The sequence below is a fragment of the Sycon ciliatum genome, chromosome 4 (assembly GCF_964019385.1).
Source record: "Sycon ciliatum chromosome 4, ocSycCili1.1, whole genome shotgun sequence".
NCBI lineage: Eukaryota > Metazoa > Porifera > Calcarea > Leucosolenida > Sycettidae > Sycon > Sycon ciliatum.
Window position 1 is genome coordinate 13821308 of NC_088646.1, and position 21352 is coordinate 13842659.

The 21352-nt window shown below is 47.6% G+C and overlaps 1 protein-coding gene across 1 annotated transcript in view; it reads left to right on the forward strand.

Annotated features, from left to right (window-relative positions):
- Window positions 1-490: 490 nt before the first annotated feature.
- LOC135814605 (kinesin-like protein KIF28) overlaps window positions 491-21352 on the forward strand; it is a 41865-nt gene continuing 21003 nt past the window's right edge. Inside the window, exons 1-13 of the mRNA XM_065327757.1 lie at window positions 491-827; window positions 3207-3245; window positions 3426-3502; window positions 5725-5741; window positions 6576-6598; window positions 6988-7109; window positions 10354-10432; window positions 11465-11531; window positions 12263-12352; window positions 12883-12979; window positions 16488-16573; window positions 17470-17637; window positions 18433-18515. Of these exons, the coding sequence (XP_065183829.1) occupies window positions 817-827; window positions 3207-3245; window positions 3426-3502; window positions 5725-5741; window positions 6576-6598; window positions 6988-7109; window positions 10354-10432; window positions 11465-11531; window positions 12263-12352; window positions 12883-12979; window positions 16488-16573; window positions 17470-17637; window positions 18433-18515 (959 nt within the window). The 5' untranslated portion in view covers window positions 491-816. The remainder of the gene's footprint in view (window positions 828-3206; window positions 3246-3425; window positions 3503-5724; window positions 5742-6575; window positions 6599-6987; window positions 7110-10353; window positions 10433-11464; window positions 11532-12262; window positions 12353-12882; window positions 12980-16487; window positions 16574-17469; window positions 17638-18432; window positions 18516-21352) is intronic.

Below are 21352 nucleotides of genomic sequence, written 5' to 3' on the forward strand. Positions count from 1 at the left end.
CCAGATCTAGGCGGGAAATGGCGTAGTGCGTACAACTGAGCTGCAGTTGTGCAGAAAGAGACCTGCTTGAATCCTGCTTGTACGCACTACATCACTAAAATGATGTAATCACGGAATTTCGCCGTGACAGCAACCCATCCGAGCTGCACACTCTTGTTTTCATGTACTCTTGATGGCATGCAGTCCACACGTGACCATGGTGACCGCTTTTTCTACCATGCATGCCCATGATGCAGTGTGCATGTGGTGTAGATCTACCATGCAAATGATGCATGGTGTAGACCAGGGAGTCGTAAAATACCGGTATTTTACGACTCCCTGGTGTAGACAGTCATGATGTCTTGATCATTGATGTAGTCTAGTCGACTCCCGAGTCCCGATACCGCTATGTCCAGCCTATGTAATCTAATAATGATGATTGTGGCTTCCACAGTTTCAGCGCACGCTTTCACACAGCACAGCACTTCTGTCCTGACTGTAGTGTAGCACTCCAGACGTCTAGACTCAGAGTCAGAGGAATCGGATTCGTAGGCTTTGAAAAATTGAATGATTCGCTGCGCTTTCACTAGTTTCAGAAGTAACTACTTTTCTGTGGACGGTGTGCTATTCCATACGACGTTACGCCAGCATTTACTTACTCACAGTGAACTGCATACGATGTGGGTGAGCATGAGCTTGCTCTGCTGATGATGAACAAGAAAAAACGAGTTTCTGATAGAGAAGCAATCTAAGGATGAGCTGAGCCACAGCATTCCGATTACTAGTAGTATTACTATTAGATGATTTTGTCAAATGACCAACCGCTAGGCTGCGATAATGAGTGAAAGGTTCGTAAGCTGCTATAAACGATAAATGTAATTATAACCGATACGCATGAGTACCGGAGAATAGAGTCCACAACCACCATCATGTTGCTGACTGACCACCATCGTGTTGTTGGCTGACCCCTATGCATATGTACTAGTATATCCAGCCAGATTGAGTATATCCATTATCCACCCACAATCATTTTGATAAATCAGTCTCTACTTTCCATGTAACTTCTAATCTAAGCAGATACAGTAGCTACATGTAAGTACATGTACTAGTTAGTACTGACCGTGACATGCCGATATTGCAGCACTACACATAACAGAGAAAGCCAGACAGTGCCAGACTGCTGAACAACCAGCAACCAGTCAGTACACAGTATGCAAGATAACACACGTGATGATGGTGACCATGGTGACAGTGCCTGAGAACTAGCAGGGGTCAGCAATAAGTTGTCACCGGAAATTGTCACCAGCTTGGCCGAGTGCAATGAGTAAACAGAACACCCATTTACTCTTCAATATTCAAACGCGGGCTTTCATTAATCTACAATTGTAGCCTGACTGTGCTAGAGCCTGTGTGCATGTACACACCGTGACACGGTGCGTAACGTTAACAGTGTGGTCGTGTAAAAGAATATACTGCCTACAAGAATGAACTCTCATGTTTTCGTAATCATAACATGGGTTTCAAGTGCACAATTATTCTTACAAGCAATTTTGTCGCATAGTAGAATATATCGGTCCTAAGAATGGACTTTGTGTAGCGAAACATGCCAGATTAGTACAAAGTGTATCGCCTGTACTTGTAATAACATTTGTTCAATGCAGTTCTGATCTGACTCACGTTGCGTCATAGTGCTTACGTTGCATGTACGATGATCTTCCTGCCCCTGCACACATGCATATGGCATGTCACACTTGATTTACCGTGTGTAAGAAATATCGGAAATAAGAATAGAAAGTCGTTTTTCAAACACCCACGCTATAACCGATACCAAGAATACATAAACCAGAGTGTGCAACTCGGGATGGTTCCTGTGGGAGCGTAATTCGTGCAGTACGTCGTTTCTGACGGCATGGTAAGCCACAGGTACGGTGAAAAGTTGCGTAACCAGTCGCGGTGGTGCAGGTCACCGAGTTTCGGTTTTTTGATACGGATAGCCTGGTGACTTTACCTGTCGGTGGATGTACGCAGCGTACACAGTCACACAAAACACCGAAATCCTGAAACTGTACGTCTAAAATCAAGCAAACTGGGCTGATTTCCGGGCTATGAAACATGAAAATTTGAGCTGTCCGCAAGTCGCGGCTTGGCTGACCTCATCAAGGTGATGTAGTGCACGAACTGCGCTGTTTCAGATCTGATATGCACAGTTGCACACTCTGGTTTAAGTACTCTTGCCGATACCTACTGTACTAGACTAGAGGTTGTGTGTCTGCTAGATGTGGTGTGCATTGCTAATATTATAGCCTGGACTGTGTGGAAAACGAAGCATGTGTGAACGTTGACTTACTGTTCTGCCCTTGGACTGTAGACTGTAGTTTGCATGGCTGTCACCATTATTATTATTATTAGACTTTACTGTGTGCTTACTGTTCTAACCACTACGCTGCCCTGTAGCTGGCACTGCCCTGTAGCTGGTACTGCCCTGTAGCTGGCACTGCCCTGTAGCTGGCACTGCCCTGTAGCTGGCACTGCCCTGTAGCTGGTACTGCCCTGTAGCTGGTACTGCCCTGTAGCTGGCACTGCCCTGTAGCTGACACTGCCCTGTAGCTGACACTGCCCTGTAGCTGGCACTGCCCTGTAGCCGGCACTGCCCTGTAGCTGACACTGCCCTGTAGCTGGCACTGCCCTGTAGCTGGCACTGCCCTGTAGCTGACACTGCCCTGTAGCTGGCACTGCCCTGTAGCTGACACTGCCCTGTAGCTGACACTGCCCTGTAGCTTGCACTGCCCTGTAGCTGACACTGCCCTGTAGCTGTCACTGCTCCGACTGCCTGGAAAGCTGACATATGTTTTGAATGGCAAAGTTTGCTCATTTGGTGATTTCACCTTTGCATGGATTTTGAAGAGACATTAACGGTGCTGAAATGATTCTTAAAGGTTTCATTGGATTTCTGGTGGCTATTTTGTTAAATGTGCTGATTTCCAGGGAAACCTCTCTACATTGACTCATGTGCATGTACCCGGCCAGTGTACTTAGCCCACCACCGACTATCGTCACCTCTCGTATTGTTATGCCGGTGTGTACTGAAACTCAATTGTGTCCTCGGTAGCCTTGTCTGGCAATCAATATGACTGTGCTTATACTTTATGTGTGTATATGTGTGTGTGTTTGTGTGTGTGTGTATGTGTGTATGTGTGTATGTGTTTATTTGCGTGTGGTCTGTGCAGTGTAAAGGTAGCTGTTCGTGTGCGTCCGTTCAATCAGCGGTAAGCACACCTTTTGGTCATGGTGGAACTGTACTACATGATGTGTTTGTGCACTTGTTGGCAGTTGCATGAACAAGTTGGTACAGGGATGCTGGGCACATTAGGAAGTTGTGCTGCTAGCTCTACGGGGGGGGTGTTAGTAAAATCACCAAGCAGCTATGTACGTGTGTCTATGTGCAGTGAGAAGCAGCGCAATGCCAAGTTGATTATTGACATGAACGGTGCGACAACCTACATTCAGAATCCGGACAATCCCAGTAAGTGAACTTTGGTGATCTCGTTCTCTGGCGAACAATTCAAATACATGTAGCGGAATGGTGCAGGGTTAAAACACCTATTATCTGGTGAACGTATCATTTGCTCTTGAGATTTTCCCCTTTGAAATGAACAGCGATCGCGTAGCGGGAGGTAAATGAGAAGTATGAACACTCGCAGCATCCAGCTCAGGCTACACACTTCATGAAAGATAAAGACTGAGCTTTTCCTCAAACAAGAACTACTACAGTCGTAGTTGCATAGCAACCGAGTGGGGGGGGGGGGGTCTTTTGCTGAATATGGCGATATGGACCAAAATTTAGAATTTTGCTTTCTCCATCATCAGCTAGTACTGTATGCATAACATAGAATCCGATTGTGTAATTTCTGTACTTCAAATGCAATTATGGCCATCAAGAAAGTAATGTCGGAATTGGCCCAGCTATAGAAAGTAGTAGAAATGCAGATGTATTTTGATTGGTGGTTGACTAGGCCTTTCGTACCATTACTCAGTTTCAAGTCGAATACAATGGTGAATAACAAGGTAGCAATCAAGTCCTTATAACCGGCACTTTGGCGGTCAGAGCAGGGCCGTAGCAGGCGGTCCGGCAGGTCCGGCAGCTGCCAGACCAATATTCGGCCAAAAAAAAAAAAAAGCAGGAGCTCATACATGTAAGCAGCTCAGGATGTCCACCCATGATATGTGCAATAAGTAGAGCCGTAGTGAGGTATAAGTAGAGGTAGTACATGGTAATAGCAAGAGGATATACTTTGAAGTTTGAACTCTAGTAGTATTCATGTACATGACTGTCATGTACATGACATTGTTGCGAATACCATGTACATAGATCCATGTACATATATCCATGTGGGTGTTGTCCTGTACTTTATCATATATCGGACCTCCTGCCATTCCTCCATTGCAATGTCCTTTCTCCTCCTCCAAGGGACCAAAGGTCCATTTGTGGTTCTTTTATCACATACGTTTAGATACTGTTGCTATCCCTTCATAGGCTTCAGTTAACAAGTTCTGTTTGGACGGACACAACATGCTGATGCCCTTTTCCCTGACTCATGCAGAACATCCTTCTTCCTTTTCTCGCCCTATGTCACTCTGCATGGTCACGATTACATGCATGTACATACACGTACAATCATGTACATTTTGTACCTGTACACCGGCATATGTCACGGTAATACTACTAGGAGTGTGGGCTCGGGGGGGGGGGGGGGGGGAGCATCGAGGTCGGATCTTGCCGGACCAACCAAAATGGGGCTGCTACGGGCCTGCAGAGCATTGATAAAATAGCACTTTAAAAGATAACGCTAGTGGCGCCAACTACATATTTGGCAGTCAGACAGGGAGAGGCCGACCAGAGGCGAACCAGTCAAGGACATCACCGTCACCGTCAAGAAAGGGAGAAGAAAATGAACACCGATCAAACCACCAGCAATCGCCACGAGACGAAGTAAACGGCTGCGTCTCCGCAACAACGCTCTGCAACAAGTGGCTGATACGGGATCAACATGTGGAACAGTGTATGACCCCTCACCCGGCAGAGAAGTCACCAGTGGCACAACTGCCCTGCATAATAGCAACCGCACAAATGGACCACCGGACGCTGACGATAGCGAGAAGGACTCGGCAATACTCCGTCACCTGACATCGTCACTGGCCTGCCTCAGTGCAGTCTGCAAACATGGCACCCATTCTCACTTCACAATTCAAGCACGTGCACGCAACAAATCTCACCTTGCTGTGCTGGAGGCAGTGTACATTGCCAAGCTGAAGCCTGAACTGTGTGTGCGAAAGTTGTCACTGTTTTGCCATTGCAGTACCGTGGTCCCCACTGTTGTTTGATACTAATAATATTCATTGTTTTACTATGTAGTTGGCGCCACTAGCGCTACCTTTCAAAGTGCTATTTGGCCAATGCTCTGACCGCCGAATATGTAGTTGGCACCACTAGCACTATCTTTTAAAGTGCTATTTTGTCAATGCTCTGTATTCGACTTGAAAAGTAATGGTACGAAAGGCCTAGTCGAAACTATGGCTTCTGTGCTTGGTGTGCTGATTTGCTTTCCTCCAACCAAGCATCTATTGGTGGTCGAATATCTAGAAAATACTGAGATATGTGGCATTATGCAAAGCAACCCATTTGTTTTTGATGGGCTGAAAGGCCGCTGATGTGACTTCTGCGCTTTTTCTTTTTTTTGTTCTCAGGTCAACCCGCACATAAGGTAAGTCCAACAATGGGTCTTCACCACTCTGACTAGTTCCTCATAGACACTACTGCAGAAGTGAATATCATGACTGTGTTGTGACACTGCTGCTTAGACGTACATGTGTAGTTAAAGTCATTTTCACTGTACGTCCTACAGACAATTAACATGTCACATTTGCAGTGCTTTTGCTTGCCTACAACTTAAAATAGAGAAATTTTATTTCCGCTGCTTTCTTTGCTTGTCAAGGCTTCTTTACCGAACCAAATTCCTAGCTTGTTCTAACTTGTTAGTTATGCAAAGCATTGGTTAGCATGGAGCGAGGAATCCTACAAGTAGAGACTTACGTCCTTCGCATCTCCTTGGCGGCAGTTCTTTCTCGTATCCTACAAAAACTGATCTTCCTCCAGTGAATGTACCGTAAAGTACCTGCAGCCAGAGTGCCTCATCTCGTGAAAGCACTCCACCTTGGTGTATGGCCAGGGGAAAGCAACGCAGCAGTGTCGCCGAGTGAAAAGAGGTTCATACGGGGTTTTTCTTTCTTTCTAAAAACAAGATTAAGTGCGCTTGGGTTACACATGGCCCTGCACCAGCTCATTGCTCATGTGGTCCTCACTCGAAGAGGGAATCAGTATGAAAATACATATTCTTGAATAGTGGAACCAAGTTCTACTTAGGGAAAATAATCAAAACACTCCTTTTGCTTAGACCATCAACATCTTAAATTACTGGTACATGTACGCCTACCTGTTTTCAAGTTACAGAAAGTTCATACGGATTACTGTGTGTATTTTGTGCTATGTGGGGCTTCTCCTTTTCATTCCGACCATATCTATGCCACGTGCCATTCAGTTCACGTTTGATTTCTCGTACTGGTAAGTAGCTGCATTGGCATGTCTGTGCGCATCAATGATTGTGCATGTGTGTATCGATGGCTGAACCTTACTCATATAATTCACTGGCTGTGCTTGTATGGTTCCGTTGACAGGGGTTTGTCGGATGAATAACATTCAAACAAACAACGTGTGACTGTATTCATTTGCATGAGCAGGACGGATTAAACACTTTTCTAGTACTTGTAGAATGTATGTTGTACTTAGAAATCTTGGGTAGATTAAAACTACTAGATTTGGTGAGAGTTGATCATGATGCATATTGGAGAATTCATTCACTGCATTGACATTGCCTGTAAGCCATCTGAATAAAATCATAGAGTTATGATGCTTACCAGAATAACCTTTGCTGTCACCTTATCCCCCTGCAGGAGCCATGATGGGTATTCCGAGACAGAAGATGGTGTTCTAGAACCAGACACTGACAAGTATGCATCACAGAGGCGCGTGTTTGATGATCTTGGGCAGGGTGTCTTGGACAATGCCTTCAAAGGTGAGAGAAGGGTGCAGATTGAAACTGTAGTCTTGCATTGACGACTTGTGTTTGCTCAGTTTCAATGAAGGGTCACAAGCCCTTGCTATGCAAGACAGTCCATACTGGCTAGTAATGTGTGCCATGGAGTCACTAGCATATTGTAACCACGTTACCGTGATTGTGTGACCCCTCAACCCCATCCCCTCTCATCACACACACATGCACACGCATACACACACACACACACACACACACACACACACACACACACACACACACACACACACACACGCACGCACGCACGCACGCACGCACGCATGCACGCACACACACGCACACTAACACACACACTAACACACACACACACACACACACACACACACACACACCTTGACCTTGATACACGTTGCCTTGATAGGTTACACGGTCCCCGTCAGGGGAGAGGGGTGGAAGAGGCTGAGGAGCAGCACTTTTGATGGCGCACTAGATGGTGACGTAGTCGGAACTTCCTTTGGCAAGGGCACTCAAACGGGAAGTCGGCCCTTTCCGACACTGTCCTACGTTTCGTGCGGTCACACTTGTGTCTGGCCAAGCCGCTGCTGGACTTGAAACTCCGGTGGCAGGTGCTGCACTGCGGAGTGACCGGGTTGCCGGGGTGCTCAATGTTGGGAGCAGGTCCGTGATCGCACCGATGGGTAGCCAATCCACCGGGGCTGCGAAACCAACGTTGGCAGAGACGACATTGGCAAGCGCCAGCCTGATTGCACACTGGTTTCTGCCGTTCTGCCAAGCATTTGTGACGCTTCTCATCTGATGGGCGAGAGAAGTACCAATCACATACTTGGCAATGGACATTGGGTGTGGGCGGTTCGGGCTCGAAACAGCGGTACATGCGGCGCCAGTCGGGGCGAGAATCTGCCAGATCGTACCATCCCTCCACAGCATTCAGGGCCTTCAGGTCTGCACTAATGCAGTCCTTCCAGCGTTTGCGTGGACCGCCAGGTGGACGGCGGGATGGGAGCAGACCGAACAACAGAATCTTCGGGATGCGCTCTGGTGGCATGCGAGCAACATGACCCAGCCACTCAAGTCGTCGCTGGCGAATCCGGACAGCAAGTGGGCGCTTGTCGCCCCACATTTCCAGCAACTGATCATTGCTGATCCGCTCTTGCCAGGCGTCTAACCTTGTTATGCCAAGAACGGTACGCAGACACTGCATGTAGAACGTGGAGAGCCTCCGGATGTCGGCTTGGAGGGGTACCCAGCACTCAGCTCCGTACAGCAGAATGGTGACAACGCACGCATTGAAGATATTCTTCTTGGTGCGGACGGACAGATGGTGGCTGGCTTCCGCAGGGAGCCAAACGCACGGGAGGCAGCCGCAATTCTGGAGGAGATGTCAATCGAACACCGGCCAGACGTATCGATGATCGACCCAAGGTAGCGAAACTCCGTTACGCACTTGATCTGGTTCAAACCAACACAAACAGGGGCGAGGTCTGCATCAGAAATGTCTCTGCCGATCACCATGAACTTGGTCTTGGAGAGACTAACTGTCAGTCCAAACTCGGAGGCGACTTCATCGAATGTCACTGCAGCTCGCTCGAGCCCGGATCGAGATGTCGCAAACAGTGTGGAATCATCCGCAAACTGGCATTCAGTTACGGTGTCTGACACTGCTGTGCGACGAGGCTTCTGCATTAGGTGACCATTGATGTTGTAGCGGATATCGACACCGAAGCCATCCACGCCTTCCATCCGCTGCTTCCAGGTATGAAAGACAGCAGCCATGTACAGGTTGAAAAGGACCGGTGCCATGGAGCAGCCCTGGCGCAGGCCATTCTGTACCTCTAGCGGGTCCAACAGCCGACCATCAATGCGTAGACATGTCTCCATGTCCTTATGGAATGCTCTGATAATGCTGACCAGTTTCTCCGGTACACCGAGACGGAGGAGAACAGCCCAAAGCGCGGCACGGGGGACGCTGTCGTATGCCTTCTTCAGGTCGATGAACAGTAAGAAGGCTCGGTCATGATGTTCCAAGACCTTCTCGCTGATCTGGCGTACAGAGAAGATCACATCAGTGCAGGATCTAGCGCGACGAAATCCACACTGGGAATCAGGAAGGACTTCTTCAGCCACTGTCTGCAGCCGGGTTTGGACAACGCGAGCGACCACCTTGCCGACCACATCCAGCAGAGCAATTCCACGCCAGTTGTCACAAAGTGACAAGTCGCCCTTCTTCGGAAGAGGGACCAGGACAGAATTTACCCAGTCTTGCGGGACTCGTTCTTCTTCCCACACGGTGGCCAGCAAGTTGGTGAGCGCATAGTTGAAGGTGTCGCCGCCAGCCTTGACCAGCTCTGGGATAATGCCTGAGCTGCCGGCTGCTTTGCCATTTTGGAGTTGCGCAACGGCTTTGGTCACTTCAGCTAGCTGTGGTGGGATCGCGAGATCATCCTGGCTCTCCAGCTGTAGCAAGAGCGCAAGGATACGGGGGTCGGCGCAGCTACGAATGTTCAGGACACCTTTGAAGTGACCACACCACCTTGTCGCACGTTCCTCCTCTGTGGTGCACACACAACCGTGTTCATCCTTGATGGCCTGCACCTTAGTTGGGGCAAGGCCAAGAGTAGCACGCTGAATATCACGAATACATTTCCAGACCGTTGCGCCATTGAAGCGTGCTCGCTCCGCCTCCGCAGCTTTCTCCTCTAGCCACTGTGTTTTCGCACGGCGTATGGTAGAACGGGAGGCATTGCGCACTGATCTAAATTCACGGGCAAACTGATCGTCCTGGCGACCATGGGCAATCCATGCTGCATAGGCATCATTTCTACGCTTCAGCAATGGGTCCAGGGTGTCACTACTGCACACACACACACACACACACGCACGCACGCACGCACACACACACACACACACACACACACACACACACACACATAAACATAATTATGCACTTATGCACACACATACACATACACACATGCATGCACGCACAGGCATCCTCCTACCCCCCCCCCCCCCCCACGCACACACACCGGCACAGACAGGGCACCACAACCACCACCACAACAACATACCACCACCATCACGACGACCACCACCACCCGCACACCACCACCACCCACACACTACCACCACCCACACACCACCACCCGGTGACCCACACACCACCACCACCCACACACCACCACCCACACACCACCACCTTCATTGTATTTAATCCGGCTACTTCATTTGTTGTTCACTGCATCAGGATTCAACTGCTCCCTGTTTGCCTATGGCCAGACCGGCTCAGGAAAGTCCTACTCAATGGTGGGCTATGGTGCTAACAGGTAGGATCATTGTGACAGAACTGTTAGAAGTACTCATCGACTTCACAAGCTTTGAACTCTTTAAGAACTAAGATGTTGCGACATCGGTGGTAATTCGTGAAGAACGAGTCTGCTCCAAACGCCGGAGCTCGTGCTCCTTGCCGACTGACTTGACACTTGACTTGACTTGAGCAGGGAGTGGTGCTTTCTTGCAGGTTTGCCGAGTGGAAAGTTCGACTGGCTTGTCGCGTGCCCCAGACGCAGTTGTGAGTCAGTCAAGTGTCAAGTCAGTCGACAGGAAGCGTGAGCTCCAACGTTTGAAGCAGACTCTTTCTCCGAACTTTTTGTTACCAGTACAGGGGCATAGCAGCCGGTACGGCTTTGGCCGGACCATTTTTTCGCCCAGAAGTGCCCAGAACGCAGGATTTTGCACCCCAATTTCATGATTCTTCACGGGGACACCTCCCCCCCCCCCCCCCCCGGAACCCCCTCTGCCCAGACCACCTCCAACGGCGGTGCTACGCGCCTGCATTATTATGAGGGTAATCAGTGCATTTCCCAGAGACCGCAGTGCTAAACTTCTATTTGAAATATTCTGGAAGGCAATGTTGTATTATAGTATTCGGACCAGAGACATTGTACTCTGTAAGTTACTTACATTACATCTATACATGTACCTGACTCAGCCACCCAACCATGGAGTCCAATGCTCATTACAGGCACACACCATGGTATTGTTTCAAGCGAGGAGTGTGTACAGTCAACTTCGCTAATAACGACTGCGGATATAACGACAATTCGCGAATAACGACAGAATTTCCATGCCCAGAGCAAAGTCCCATCCCACTGTAATACATACAATGAGACTTCGGATATAACGACACTTCGCGAATAAGGACACCTTTTTGATGCCCCGCCAAATGTCGTTATAAGCGAAGTTGACTGTACACGGCTATGTTTAAAAAATGCCATTCGATTGTGTCACGATTTCTGAGTCCAACTGCCGCTGACGTTTCAAGACTCTAATCATGTTTCTATTTATGTGTTCATCAGGGGAATAGTGCCAATTACCTGCGATGAATTGTTCAAGAAGATCATGTCTTCGGAGGAGACTGGAGTGGTAAGTTGTGTTTTGCAAGCAACCCGTGCTAGTAATCAGATGGTATTGCTTTCAGACAGGTATACTCAGTAACTACAGTCGTCCCTCTCTAATCCAGCACTTTATAAACCAGCACCCTCGATAAACCAGCACAATTTTCAGTAGCCAAAATGTCCTGTTCATGCACATTGAAACAGTACATGATATTTGTTAATCCAGCACCCTCCCTAATCCAGCAGATTTTCCGTGGCACAAATGGTGCCGGATTATAGAGGGACCACTGTACTTGTATTATTCTCACTCATTGATCCCGTGTTCCTGGTTTCAAGTCATGGACAAGTGCAGTACTTGCTTCTGGCTGCTCAACTGAATCACATCGGGCTGCGGCCAAGTACCCTTCAATTTGGGTGCTGTTGCTATTGCTGTCTATGTCTCGGTGTATGCCGTGTGTGTGGAGCGAGAATAGGACATAACGTTATGCCTCGGATTATTCCTCTGGTATTAAAAAGGTCCAGCTGGGGCATTCGCCTGGTGTTTCTTTTCATGCCTTTTGGCTGAGCTGATGTCCTAGAGTTGTGTTCCTGGGTAAACAATTGTGCAGTTGTGCCCCTTATCAGCTACTAGCTACTATTGCGTCCTGGCATTACAGTCCCGGTACAGAGAACTGGACTTTGCTGATGGCTGCTGCTGATCCTGCTGTTTTGCTGCCATCGTTGCTGTCGTCGTCATTGTTGCCATTGTCATTTTTATAGAGATATGAGATAACCTTCAGTATGTTGGAGATCTACAATGAGCAAGTTCGTGATTTGCTGAGCAAGAAAAATCCCAAAGGAGGTTTGAAGGTAACAGAACATATCCCAGTGTTTGTCCTCGGCTTACACACATCAGTGCTTGCCGGTTGCTTTTAGAAACAAAAAAAGTCATGCCATTTTGGCCAAGTTTCCACAAAGTGACCAAAGCAAGCAAAACAAGAATCAGAATCACGTTACACGATCTAGGCATACGCAGCTACATAATCCATGCCTACGCATTTACGTGATCCAGGCATGCACTGTTATATGATCCAGATATGCACAGTTACATAATCCAGACATGCACAGTTACACAATCCAGGCATGCACAGTGTCCTACGTGATTAGACAGGAAAGTGCAGATGTTATAGTATAGCTACTCTGCACGGAGACACGTGCCACCCAATGTGTCAGTCACATCTTGCATAGTGGTATGTTGGGACAGTGGCGTATTGTGTGTGATGTGCTATGTTGTGACACTCTCCACTGTAGACCCAGTGTTCTGGCGCAATTATGCATGGATCTGCACCAGTATGATCTCATGATCACATGTTTTTTGATTTGTTGATCTTTTCACTTAGATCCGGCAAAACCCATCGCAAGGAATGTTTTACGTTCCTGATCTGAGAAAGGTACCAGTGGCAAGCTATGAAGAAATTGAGAAGCGAATGTCTGAAGGTATGCACTAACAGAGCCAGTGACTTGACAACACTTGATCCAAGGTCATTGTACCAATTAAAATACATGGCCGTGACCAGTTTCAAAGGGACTGTGTAACCGTTAGGAGGAGAGGTATAGGTATCTTTTGGTGTTCGTGCGGTTGGCTTGGCATGCTTTCAAGCACTACCAGCAAGCAGAATGCTGGGGAGTTGCACAGAGCCTCGATGGGTGGGGAAATCCAGGTTTGTATGCCTGGCAGGAGTAATGGTCATTGTCTGTGAATTTGTTGGTTCAAAGGACACACAGGCTCCACATGGCACCCCAGTCATGGAGTGCTTTTACCGACTTCTACAGGGAACTGGCAGCTGTACGGTAGGCTCTATTGAGTCCGTTCCACCGTCCAAGGACGAGGACGAGGCAATACAGGGTGGTGTCACCGGCATATACTTCCAGAGATGATCCAGAGGAGAGGCACTAGTCAGCATCATTTACTTTATAGAGTGGATCCGAGCACACTATCCTGAGACGCGCCAGCACAGATTATCAGAGGCTGGGATGTGCGGCCATCAATAATGTACTTAACGGGTTGGTAAGGCATGATGATAGCCAGATCAAGAGTAGAGTGGACCAGCCAAGCCGCTCTGGCTTGAATAGCATATTGGTGTGGGATGGTCTGTCGACTGCTTCCGGCTGCACTGTAAACTGCAAGGACGGGAGCAGCGCTATGGCCACTGACAGCTTTGATTCACACTGTATGGAGAGAGCAGTAAGACTAAGCATCAGCAGTCTAAAGTAGCTGGCGAAAGCCATATCGGTGGAATATGAGGAAGTGGGATCGCTGAAGATGGTACAGGATCTGTTCATTGATGATTGTTTGCATGACCTTAGGGTTGATGGCAAGCAGGGGCCCTCAGTACAGAGTGAGAGGATCGTTTTTGCACTGGTGCAATGTTGGCTACTCTCCACATACAGGCTGAACTCCTTTGGAGAACCAGAGAGAGAAGAGACAAGCTAGTAGTGCAGATGGCTCTTTGGCATGTTCTCCGAGCATACATGCGGATATTCAACCTAGTTTAGTAGCCATTGAGGTGCCTTCGGGATTAAGTGTTCGTGAAGGGTGCTGTGTATTGAGCCCCCCCCCCCCCCCCCCCACACACAGCACACTCAATAACTGCAAACTTGCCCCAAGATTGTGCATTCTAAATATGAAAAAATCCTGCCTGCGAGAGAGTCAGCAAAACTGAAACTAAAGTATGGATCTTTATGCATGCCGGCATATACTTCCAGAGATGATCCAGAGGAGAGGCACTAGTCAGCATCATTTACTTTATAGAGTGGATCCGAGCACACTATCCTGAGACGCGCCAGCACAGATTATCAGAGGCTGGGATGTGCGGCCATCAATAATGTACTTAACGGGTTGGTAAGGCATGATGATAGCCAGATCAAGAGTAGAGTGGACCAGCCAAGCCGCTCTGGCTTGAATAGCATATTGGTGTGGGATGGTCTGTCGATTGCTTCCGGCTGCACTGTAAACTGCAAGGACGGGAGCAGCGCTATGGCCACTGACAGCTTTGATTCACACTGTATGGAGAGAGCAGTAAGACTAAGCATCAGCAGTCTAAAGTAGCTGGCGAAAGCCATATCGGTGGAATATGAGGAAGTGGGATCGCTGAAGATGGTACAGGATCTGTTCATTGATGATTGTTTGCATGACCTTAGGGTTGATGGCAAGCAGGGGCCCTCAGTACAGAGTGAGAGGATCGTTTTTGCACTGGTGCAATGTTGGCTACTCTCCACATACAGGCTGAACTCCTTTGGAGAACCAGAGAGAGAAGAGACAAGCTAGTAGTGCAGATGGCTCTTTGGCATGTTCTCCGAGCATACATGCGGATATTCAACCTAGTTTAGTAGCCATTGAGGTGCCTTCGGGATTAAGTGTTCGTGAAGGGTGCTGTGTATTGAGCCCCCCCCCCCCACACACAGCACACTCAATAACTGCAAACTTGCCCCAAGATTGTGCATTCTAAATATGAAAAAATCCTGCCTGCGAGAGAGTCAGCAAAACTGAAACTAAAGTATGGATCTTTATGCATGCCACATAGGAAAGTGTGGGTGTGTGTAGGAATACCGCCACGCTGAAGGATTGATGTCGTTTTGCAGCTCCTGTACGGTGGGAGTTGAGTAGCTCAGATCAACCACAAGTTAGCCTGTAATTGACTGCATCTCTGTTACCATTGTGCTAAGACATGACTGAGGACCTTCCATAAACTTTTCAAGAAGCAGTGGATGGAGTTAGGGTGATCAGTGCTTGTAGTTTTACTGGCCATTCCATCCAGATAATATGCAGGCTTTGTTGTGCTTCACTCTCTAGTTTCGGCTGTCTTTTTGCTGTCAAATCTGTCATTCGTGGGTACTACTGGGAAATATATTTGGCTAATACTGTACAATAGCAGTATCAGCTGGAGCACTACACATACATCTATATACAATGGCAGTATCAGCTGGAGCACTACACATACATCTATATACAATGGCAGTATCAGCTGGAGCACTACACTTACATATATATACAATGGCAGTATCAGCTGGAGCACTACACTTACATCTATAGTGAAGACCTTTATTGCTGAACTTACGAATTGTGATACAGATTGTGAAGAACCATTTGAGGTAGAGAGCCATTTATGAAGAAGGAAAAAAAAAGGTTATTGTACCATGCCAGCCGGCTACTATTTTAAAAGTCATGTAAGAATTGTAGTAGATGGAGTAGTAGTCACAACACAGGCTCTCCTGTACATCTCCTGTACAGAATTCTTCTCACCAATGACCCAGGCTCTCCTGTACAGAATTCTTCTCACCAATGACCCAGGCTCTTCTGTACAGAATTCTTCTCACTAATGACCCAGGCTCTCCTGTACAGAATTCTTCTCACCAATGACCCCACCAAGACTGATATATGATCATCTGAGCGAACACCATTGGTCAGCACATGTATCCCCGTAGGCTGGACCAGTACTTGGGCTTCAGGACTCCAAGGTGGGTTTCACCAGCAGAACAGTCTTTGCTGCATTTGTATAATAGCTGTACGTCGGGTCAATCTCCTTGATGGATCCGCCAAATCTCCTTGATGGATCCGCCAATCTCCTTGATGGATCCGCCAATCTCCTTGATGGATCCGCCAATCTCCTTGATGGATCCGCCAATCTCCTTGATGGATCCGCCAATCTCCTTGATGGATCCGCCAATCTCCTTGATGGATCCGCCAATCTCCTTGATGGATCCGCCAATCTCCTTGACGGATCCGCCAATCTCCTTGACGGATCCGCTAATCTCCTTGATGGATCCGCCAATCTCCTTGACGGATCCGCCAATCTCCTTGATGGATCCGCCAATCTTCCACTCGACTCGCCATCATCCGCGTACCAGCACATTCATCTAGGGTGCTTGTAATGACTAACATTGGAGACGTGTGAAGTTTGAATGCCGGTCATGTATTCTGGTGTGTACATGTATGCTTATGCAGGTACCAACAACCGCACCGTTGCCAGTACTAATATGAATGCTACCAGCAGCAGAGCGCATACAGTTGTCACTGTGGTTTTCAGTCAGGTAATGATGCACTCCGCATCCGCACTTTCCATTATTCTGGAAATAAGCGACTTTAACAATTACTTCGATTCCCCATAGTTTGACAAGATTCACTGCACCCTCCACAGAATCTAAACCTGCCGGCCATCCCTATCAGTAAATCAATCAAACAAAACTAGTAAGGACACCATTCTGCCGGTGATGATATCCGATCACGTGCAATCATTTCAAGAATGGAACAGTGCCTTGCATGCAAATCCTACATATAGGATTACTTGGCGACAGGCAAGGACAGGCAAGGAGTTAGCACATCTATCAAACACTCAGCTGATTGTGATATTCTGCATACTGCACTGTTTCGACCTGTGTGGATTCAAACACCCCTCCATCCCGGCGCGTCTGCCCAGTGTTGACTCTGAGACCACCGGTCGGACGAGCTGCCCAGGCCTCACCACCACTGCCGCTTCTGTGCAGCCTTCTCTATACATACGCACCACGTACACTGTGTATGTGCACATTCACATGTCTGAAGGTTTGTGGTTTTCAATAAAATAAATAAATAAAAGTGCAGTCACAGAAAAAATTCAATGACATTGCATGGGTGCGTCCATGGAGCTATGAAGCCGAGACCTCTGGTCGGCGGAGCTTAATGGGCCCCACCACCACACTCCACCATTCACCCCAGTGTCTGGAGATATGTGGATTTTGTAGAGAAAAAAAAATATGGTAGTGAAGAACTGATGCATTCTGAAAAACCAGAGTTTACACCAGGTGTGCTAGAGCACTCAAACGTATAAGTCAGTGAGCTACTTGAAGTACACAGCACAAGCAAACAAACAATGTCAGAGTGCTTTAGTTTGCTTTGCTAACCAGTTCCGATTCATAATTTTCATGTCCACTGCTGTGTGTGCATTCAGGTGTATGGTGAAGCGGGCGATGCCAGTGCTCGGAAGAAGACTAGTGTTATCAACCTTGTGGACTTGGCCGGCAGTGAAAGAGCTGATAGTACTGGTGCCACGGGTGATCGTCTCAAGGAAGGTGCCAATATCAATCAAAGTTTGTCAACGCTTGGTAAAGTGATCTCGGTAGGTAACTCCTCACATTGCTAGCAGTGCATGCAATCTTAGCCATGCTGTCCTATCCCCAAACCATATTGCCATGGTGCATCATGTGAGTTGGTACTCAGGCTTGTGCTATATAATGAGGGTTACACTGTTCATGTCCTACATAGAGTTTCTAGTACCTCAGGTCAGTAGAGCACTACACTGCCGGTATGGTGCCACATCAAGTTGTTACACCCGGTGTGGTCGGAGGTCGTATTTGCCCATTACATTTCGGGAAAGTGTGTGTGTGTGGGGGGGGGGGGGGGCGTTTTTGTCTGTGTTGTAGATGACCATGCGTTCAGCCAGTGACTAGGTTCTGGTCACATGATGCTTATGATCCTGCAAGTACCCGGACAAGCGGGTAAAGTAGATAGAGAACTTTCTGTTGGTATGAGCTTGCTACATGTAGATCTACATGACCACTGTACTGTAATACTCCTCCAGAATAGGCTGACCTGGCACTTTCTGCTGGCGTGTACATGTATCCACCCTTGCCCTGCCCTTTCTCATACGGGAACCTGTGACCTAATACTTGTGACAGTGGAGCAAAACATACAAGGATTCAGCAAATGCATGTGTGTGTGTGTGTGTGTGTGTGTGTGTGTGTGTGTGTGTGTTAGTGTGTGTGTGTGTGTGTGTGTGTGTACATGAGTACATGTGTGTGTGTGTGCCACTGTGTGTCTGCCTATGTCTGTGTGTCTTGTGTGTGTGTGTGTGTGTGTGTGTGTGTGTGTTTGTGTGTGTCTGTATGTATGTGCATGTATCTGCATTGCAAAGTTACTGGCGGAGGGACAGAAGACAATCCCGTACAGAGAATCAGCATTAACAAAACTTCTGAAGAATGCCCTCGGAGGGAACAGGTACTGTCTGATGGACATGTATTGGTAGATCATGCTTGATGTTTTGCAAAGTGTGTATCTATTTCTTGTGAATGACACATTCCCCACCACAGGAAAAGTATGGTTATAGAAAGACAGTCAAGAACCAGCTAGCAGAGGCTGCAAATGAAGCATACATGTATGGGCATGTGATGTGCAGTTGGCTCCTTGACCAAAAGTCTCGCTTTCCTAGCCTGTGCTGCACATCCCAAAGGCACAGAAAAAGGTTACAAGAATATAAAAAATGGAAGTATAAATATAACAATGCAGTGGATATGAATGGGAAGGAGCACCAAGTGAAGGACTGCGCAGCTATCAAGTTGATAGTAAAGCAATAATAACTGGTTTTCGGTATTCTGTCGTGGGCCTAACAGGTATGAGGTTAGCTAGGTAAGGAGGGCTCCTTGGAGTCCACATCTCTGAAGCTTCAGTGGAACACCTGCGGGTGAGACCTTGCCAAAGGTACTGACTGCAAGCATTCGTGCCGTATGGCCGCGTCCAGTGGCATATGCCCGGGAGTGGTGTAGTGTGGCAAAGACACTGGCTGTACCCGGCAAGGCTCTGTCTAAAGCCAAACTGGTTCTGTGCAAGGAGTGCATGAGTGCATGAGTGCATGCCCCTCGAAGTGATTCCTAATGTGTTTGTAGGTAACTGTTGTCCCTGCCCTTTTGGAGGGTATGTGCCCCTTTTGGCACGCAACATAACTACTTGCCTTCATCTTGCAGCAGATGGCAGAGGACTGAGTTCCGAAGTGGACACGGTGGAGTTGATAGGTGTGAAAGAGCGGGTGTCAGGGTGTCAGGGTGCCACACGATGCATGACTTATGTCCCTGTCATACAGACTGCATTCATTCAGTGCTATGACAGAAGTGAGTAAAGAAGTCAACTCTCTTGATACTGCTGATGTACTCCTTTCTAGCATTATCAGGCTATGAAGAGAGGGATGTCAGAGTGGCGCCCAAGACCCCATGTAGCTTTAATTGACATTGCCACACAATTCCGTATAGTGGACTGAGCTGCTTGTGAATCTGTCCAGTGGGTGCCGTTCTTTCACCTATTTGGAATGTTGTGAGGTCATGGTAGCATGGGTAACTGAATCGATCAAGGCTTGCTTCTTGGTGTGATTGCCATGTCTCTATTTAGTCCCTTTCCTATCACTGACATACATACTTGTGTGTACTAGGAAGTCCACCATCTGGGATCAGACAAGCAAGTTATTCTTAAAGGGGAAGTTAAGGCAAAAATTAAAATTTCACCAGTTGTAGTCTTCGGGGTGCTGAGTCGAATGGTCTTGGTCCGAGAAAGCTGAGACGCTCCCTTCCTACTTGAATCCCAATCGAACTCGCGCACTTCCACCGAAACTGGGTGACTGCGCCCTACTAGATGGGGATTTGTATGCAAAATGTCACTACAGTGCATTTCAAAACTATAGACGCGTAGGGTTTTTGAAATATTTCAAATTTGGCTGGAACTTTTTGAGAATAGTTTTCGGAATATTGCTCAGGATCGCTCCACAATTACTCTCATATAGTTTCTAAAGGATTGGATAACAGACGCCCAATTTGGAAAAATTTATGCACAAAGTGATCACAGATTTTATGTGGTATAGATGCTGGCATAACGGTTTTTGCCTAGGTACGCGTCTATAGTTTTGAAATGGACTGTAAAAGCGCCATTTCGTTTTTATAAAAGCACGGATGACCGCGATTGGCCCATATGTTGTAGTCTTTTGGACGCTGAGTCGACTGGTTTTGGTCTGAAAAAGCTGCGATGCAGCGTTCCTCCTTTATTCCCAATCGAACATGGTTGAACAAGCGGTCACGTGCTCCTGCGTACACCAGTCACCTGGTCACCGTGCCTGCAGGGTACAACTTACTAGCCTGTTTGACCTTTTTTGGGTGCAGTCCTGTCACTCGAGTTGAACTCGAGTTGAACCTTGGTGTGAAAGTTGTCGCCTGCTGGCGTGGTGACCAGGTGATTTGGGCAACCAGGAGCACGTGACCGCTTCTTCAACCATGTTCGATTGGGAATAAAGGAGGAACGCTGCATCGCAGCCGCTAAGTTTTTCGGACCAAAACCAGTCGACTCAGCGTCCAAAAGACTACAACATATGGGCCAATCGCGGTCATCCGTGCTTTTATAAGAACGAAATGGCGCTTTTAGTGACATTTTGCATACAAATCCCCATCTAGTAGGGCGCAGACACCCAGTTTCGGTGGAAGTGCGCGAGTTCGATTGGGATTCAAGTAGGAAGGGAGCGTCTCAGCTTTCTCGGACCAAGACCATTCGACTCAGCACCCCGAAGACTACAACTGGTGAAATTTTAATTTTTGCCTTAACTTCCCCTTTAATGTCTAGTGGGGAATGAACTGCTTCATGCTGTCGACAATGGTGTTGGTTGCATGTGGGCAAGATGATTATAGGTCATCAGTGACTAAGACCAAACACATAACAGGGTGTACAAATTTTGGATTATACCCTTCCACTGCCTTGGCTTCTGCATTAATTGTGGATTAATGATTTTACAAAGTAGAGGATGGGTAGTTTTGTTTTGTAACTCGGAGATTCACAATTTGACGAACACCCACCAGCTATTGATGATGGCTCTATCATGAAATCCGGGGTTAGGAACAATGACTTCTCGTCCTCTGTGTGCTCTGTGTATTTGTACACATTGAGCACTGTAATACTGGTGGACTAACCTGGTAGACTGCCCTGTGGTTGAATAGTGATCATGGCTACCTGGTTTGGTAACCTATGAAAAGACATGCTTCAACCTGTTGCTCTGTGTCTGTATCTGTTGCTCTGTATCTGTTGCT